This window comes from Sceloporus undulatus, unplaced genomic scaffold (genome assembly GCF_019175285.1).
Source record: "Sceloporus undulatus isolate JIND9_A2432 ecotype Alabama unplaced genomic scaffold, SceUnd_v1.1 scaffold_85, whole genome shotgun sequence".
Taxonomy (NCBI): domain Eukaryota; kingdom Metazoa; phylum Chordata; class Lepidosauria; order Squamata; family Phrynosomatidae; genus Sceloporus; species Sceloporus undulatus.
This window is the reverse complement of record NW_024803006.1, coordinates 10,327-15,455: the sequence shown is the minus strand read 5'-3', so window position 1 is coordinate 15,455 and position 5,129 is coordinate 10,327. Positions and strand designations below refer to the sequence as shown.

Here is a 5,129-nt window from a genome sequence, read left to right as displayed (position 1 = left end):
GCCAGTGGATATCTGACTCTTTTAGGGGAAAGACTCTGTCTCTGGCTCCTTGGCTTCTTGTCTTGAATACCCGGAAACCTTGACCTTGGACTGCTTCATCAACCTGCCTATCTGTTACCCTGAACCTCGGACCGTCTGACAATTCTCTTGGTAATCCCTTTTGGTAAAGCTACTGCATCTCTCCAGGACTGTGTAGCTTACACTGACTTTGCTGTGCTGGGAGGGGGTTGTTTGTTTGAGAACTAGCTGCCTTATCAGCCCTTTGGCTGCTTTCCCGGACACATTGTCTCTGTTCAGCCCACTGTTGATGAAACTAGAGTTTGTAGATATACACAAATTCTGCTGTTTCTCTTTCTTGTCTCCTTTTGTAGATTTTTTGTTGTTCAAGAACTGCTTTCCTAATTATTGCACATGTTCTGAAGTGACTGAGACTTGTATTCATTTGTTGATTTTAGGGGAATAAAAAATATTTTCCATAACAACAAATATACTGGATACCTCTGAATTTCTTCAGTTCCTTCTGCAGTGACTCACTCTCCGTGAAGAATTCCTGGAGTTTTTTCATTACTTCTGCAGTATCAAGCAGAGCAGGAAGCTCAAATCTTACTCTCTTGCACCTGCAGTTTTGGCGAAAATGTAACCAAGTGATAAAACCTGTTATCTGCACCAAACTGTTCCAATTTCTCAGAAACACTGGAATGGAATACATTTACAGATGATAATGTTGAACAGGAGGCAGTTTTTAAGATTGTTGTATTTGTTTTTAACCTTTGTACTTGTTTGCACTTGTTGCATCTTGTAAGCCGCCCTGATCGTCTGGAAGGGCGGGATACAAATAAAAATTTTATTATTATTATTTAATACCATATATACTCGACTATAAGTCGAGAAATTTATACCCCAAAATTGATCCTAAAATTCTGGGTTGACTTATATACAGTGAGCCCGCATCATACGCGGGCACGCGTTACGCGGCTTTCAGCATATGCTGAAAGCCGCATGGGAACGTGCAGGGAGGAAGGGGCGGTGCATCCCAGAGTGAGTAATGGGACATGCACCTGTGGTACGCAGCCGCGCTGCCACATGCACGAACCCCATTCATTTAAATGGGGCTCAAGCATGCGTGGGATTTGCTTTATGCGGGGGAGTCCAGAACAGGGGGACTAATATGTATGCAACCAGTATGATATTTTGTTTAAATTTTAGTAGCTTTCAAGTGGAGAGGACCAGTGTGACTCTGGAGTTGAGGGTTCAAATCCCCATTCAGCCATGGAAACCCAATAGGAGACCTTGGCCAAGTTGCACTCTCTCAGGCTCAGAGGAAGGCAAAGGCAAATCCACTCTGAACAAATCTTGCCAAGAAAACCCTGTGATAGGTTCATCTTCGGATAGTCATAAGTCAGAAACAACTGGAAAGCACACAACACAATAAGCTTTCAACCACTTTGGGCCTAGAATCAACCCCTGGTTCAGGATAAGCATTACAGTCGTCCCTCCACATTCACCAGGGGTTAGGGGAATGAGACCCCCATAATGTGGAAAAACCACAAATAACTCCCACCCCCACTCAGAAGCCAGTTAAAGAGAGGGGTGGGTGGAGGAAGAGGAGCAGGGACATGCACTCCTTTTCCCCCACCCTCCCGTCCTTTTAACTGGCCCTTTAACTACCCCTTTCCCAGCCAGATCACTGCCTTCCATGTGGCGATTGGGCAGGGAAAGGCAGGAGGAGCAGCCCAGGCAGTGATTCAGCTCGGAAAGGGTCGTGGTGTGTGTAGAGGCTGCTGCTCCCTTTCCCTGCCTGATTGCCCCCTGGGCAGCCCAAGGAGTGATGGGGCAGGGAAAGGGTCCTGGGGGAGTGGAAGCTCCTCCTCCCTTTTCTGGCTGGCTGGGAAAAAGACAGAGTTGGCTCCTGAGCTTTTTCTCCCGAGGAGAAAAGCTCGGGAGGGAGGAGGAAGAGAAATACCCGGGCTAGCGGCCTTGAACTTGCGAATAATTGAAACCGCAAGTGTCAAGGCCACGAATGTGGAGGGATAACTGTAGTCAGGGCTGTGTTAGCCCCCAAATAGACCTAAGAGAATCGCATCTAGTGCTGCACACCCCTGTGTTAAAATAGTTGCTTCACCCCCAAATGCCTTTTCGGGGCATGGGGTAAATTCACTACATACCTCCTGCCCTGACCTGTAGTGACATGTAGTCAACTTTCATATCACTTAGAATCATAGAATCATAATGTTGGAAGAGAACACAAGGGCCATCCAGTCCAACCCCTCCGCCATGCAGGAAATGTCAAACAAAGCATCCCCAACAGATGGCCATACAGCCTCTGTTTAAAGACCTCAAAAGAAGGAGACTCCACTGCACTCCAAGGGAGTGTGATCCACTGTCGAACAGCCCTTACTGTCAGGAGGTTCCTCCTAATGTTGAGGTGGAATCTCTTTTCCTGCAGCTTGTATCCATTGCTCCAGGTTTTGTTCTCTGGAGCAGCAGAAAACAAGCTAGTTCCCTCCTCAATATGACATCCTTTCAAATACAGTGGTACCCCGGGATACGAATTGATCGCGTTACGAAATTTCCGGGTTACGAAAAAGTTAGATTGGAAAAAACTGTTCCGGGTTACGATGTTTTTTTCGGGTTACGAATTTTTTTCGGCGCGAAATTCAAACGCGCGGCTTTCCAGCGCTAACGGAAAGCCCTTTTCGGGTTGCGAAATTACTCGGGTTACGAACGGAGCGGCGGAACGAATTAATTTCGTAACCCGAGGGAGCACTGTATTTAAACAGGGCTATCATATCACCTCTTAACCTTCTTTTCTCCAGGCTGAACATCCCCGACTCCCTGGGTCGTTCCTCATAGGACATGGTTTCCAGACCCTTCACCATTTTAGTCGCCCTCCTTTGGACACGCTCCAGTTTCTCAACATTCTTTTTGAATTGTGGTGCCCAGAACTGGACACAGTATTCCAGGTGGGTCCTGACCAAAGCAGAATAGAGTGGCAATATTACTTCTCTTGATCTAGACACTATATTTTTATTGATGCAGCCTAAAATTGCATTGGCCTTTTTAGCTGCCGCATCACACTGTTGACTCATGTTCAACTTGTGGTCTACTTGGACTCCTAGATCCCTTTCACATGGAGTCCATTCAGCCAGGTGTCCCCCATCCTATATCTGTGCATTTTATTTTTCTGCCCTAAGTGCAATACCTTACATTTCTTTGTGTTGAATTTCATTTAGTTAGTTTTGGCCCAGCTTTCAAGTCTATTCAGGTGATTTTGAAGTTTGATCCTATCCTCTGGAGTACAGCGCGCCTGCGCCATACGCGGGCGCACCATACGCGGCCTTGAGCATACGTGCTCAAGCCGTGGGGCGCGCACGGGGCGGCGCGTCCCATTCAATTGAATGGGCATGTGCGCCCGTTGCGCCCCGCGCGCCGCAACGCCGCCGCGCACGAGCCCCATTGTTTCCAATGGGGCTCAAGCATAGGCGGAATTTGCCTTACGCAGCAGAATCCGGAACAGATCCCCCGCGTAAGGCGAGGATGGACTGTATTAGCTATTCCTCCTAATTTGGTGTCATCTGCAAATTTGATAAGTATGCCCCCAATTCTGTCCTCCAAGTCATTAATAAAGATGTTGAATAGCACTGGGCCCAGGACAGAGCCCTGTAGGACCCCACTGGTCACTTCTCTCCAGGATGAAAAGCAGCCATTGTTGAGCACCCTTTGGCTTCAGCCAGTCAACCAATTACAAATCCATGTAACAGATACCTTGTCTAGCCCACATTTTACAAGCTTGTTTGCAAGAATGTCATGGGAAACCTTGTCAAAGGCCTTACTGAAATCAAGATATACTATATCCACAGCATTCCCTTCATCTACCAAGATGGTAATTTTATCAAAGAAAGAGATTAAATTTGTCTGGCATGACTTGTTTCTCTGAAACCCGTGTTGACTTTTTGTGATTATGGAATTGCTTTCTAAATGTTCACAGACTCTCTGTTTAATGATCCGCTCTAGAATCTTTCCTGGTATTGATGTCAAGACTAACTGGACGATAATTGTTGGGATCCTCTTTTTTTCTCTTTTTGAAGATGGGGACAACATTTGCCCTCCTCCATTCTGCTGGGACTTCTCCTGTTCTCCAGGAGTTCTCAAAGATTATTGCCAATGGTTCTGATATTACATTTGCCAGTTCTTTTAATCCCCCTTGAATGTAGTTCATCTGGTCCTGGAGACCTATATTCATTTAGATTAACAAGGTATTCCTGTACTATCTTTTTACTTATTCTGTGCTGAAATTCCCCAATTTTGTCCTCTGCTCCATTATCCTCAGGTTCAGCACCCTTTTCCTTTTCTGAGAAGACTGAGGCAAAGAAGGTGTTGAGTAATTCTGCCTTTTCTCTTTCCCCGTTAGTATTTTGTCATCTTCTCCATACAATGGCCCTACCATTTCCTTCTTCTTCCTTTTGCTGTGGACATATCCAAAAAAGCCCTTTTTATTGTTCTTAACCTCTCTAGCAAGCCTGAGTTCATTCCTGTTCAAGAAAAAGCCTTTTCTGAATCCAAAATGGTCCAAAGTGCAATAACGTGTCAAAAGTACTCCCCATTTCCTTTCAGAGGCCATTTGAAAGAACTTTGGGGAAAGAGTTTGCTATAAAACTCTTTTTCCTCAAAAAGCTTTGGACCCTTCAGGGGCTCTGGGGACACAAAAACAATCCTGCAGCAATACTTTCCTCCATCCCTGCTCTAATCCTAAGAGGGCCCTCCTTGGAGTAGACTAACATTCTACAACAAATGTAGGCATCCTGAAGTTCACATGTTGCATGCAATTGCTGCTGGACCAGGGCAATGGGTTCCCGGATTAAAAACTGGACAAAGCACCTGTTACTTTTTTGGCTGTAGGTGACTACCCAAGGTCACCCAGTAGTTTTCCATTGCCAAGCAGGAATTTGAACCCTGATCTCCATAGTCATAGTTGAACACTCAAACCACTATGCCATACTGGCTCCCAATTCTCATCTATACAACCATTAGTTTTCACTCTGGCAAACTTACCAGGGAGACATCATCTTGCCTGACATCATAGAATTTTAAAGAAAGTTCTGACTTCCCCCAGGCCCCAAATTTCTTCA

General features: G+C 45.7%; 1 protein-coding gene across 1 annotated transcript in view; it reads right to left on the bottom strand.

The window, feature by feature from the left end:
- Nucleotides 1-5,129, bottom strand: part of LOC121917675 (E3 ubiquitin-protein ligase TRIM7-like) — a 20,856-nt gene that overhangs the window by 5,407 nt on the left and 10,320 nt on the right. The window contains exon 5 of the mRNA XM_042443800.1: nt 499-617. Within this exon, the coding sequence (XP_042299734.1) occupies nt 499-617 (119 nt within the window). The remainder of the gene's footprint in view (nt 1-498; nt 618-5,129) is intronic.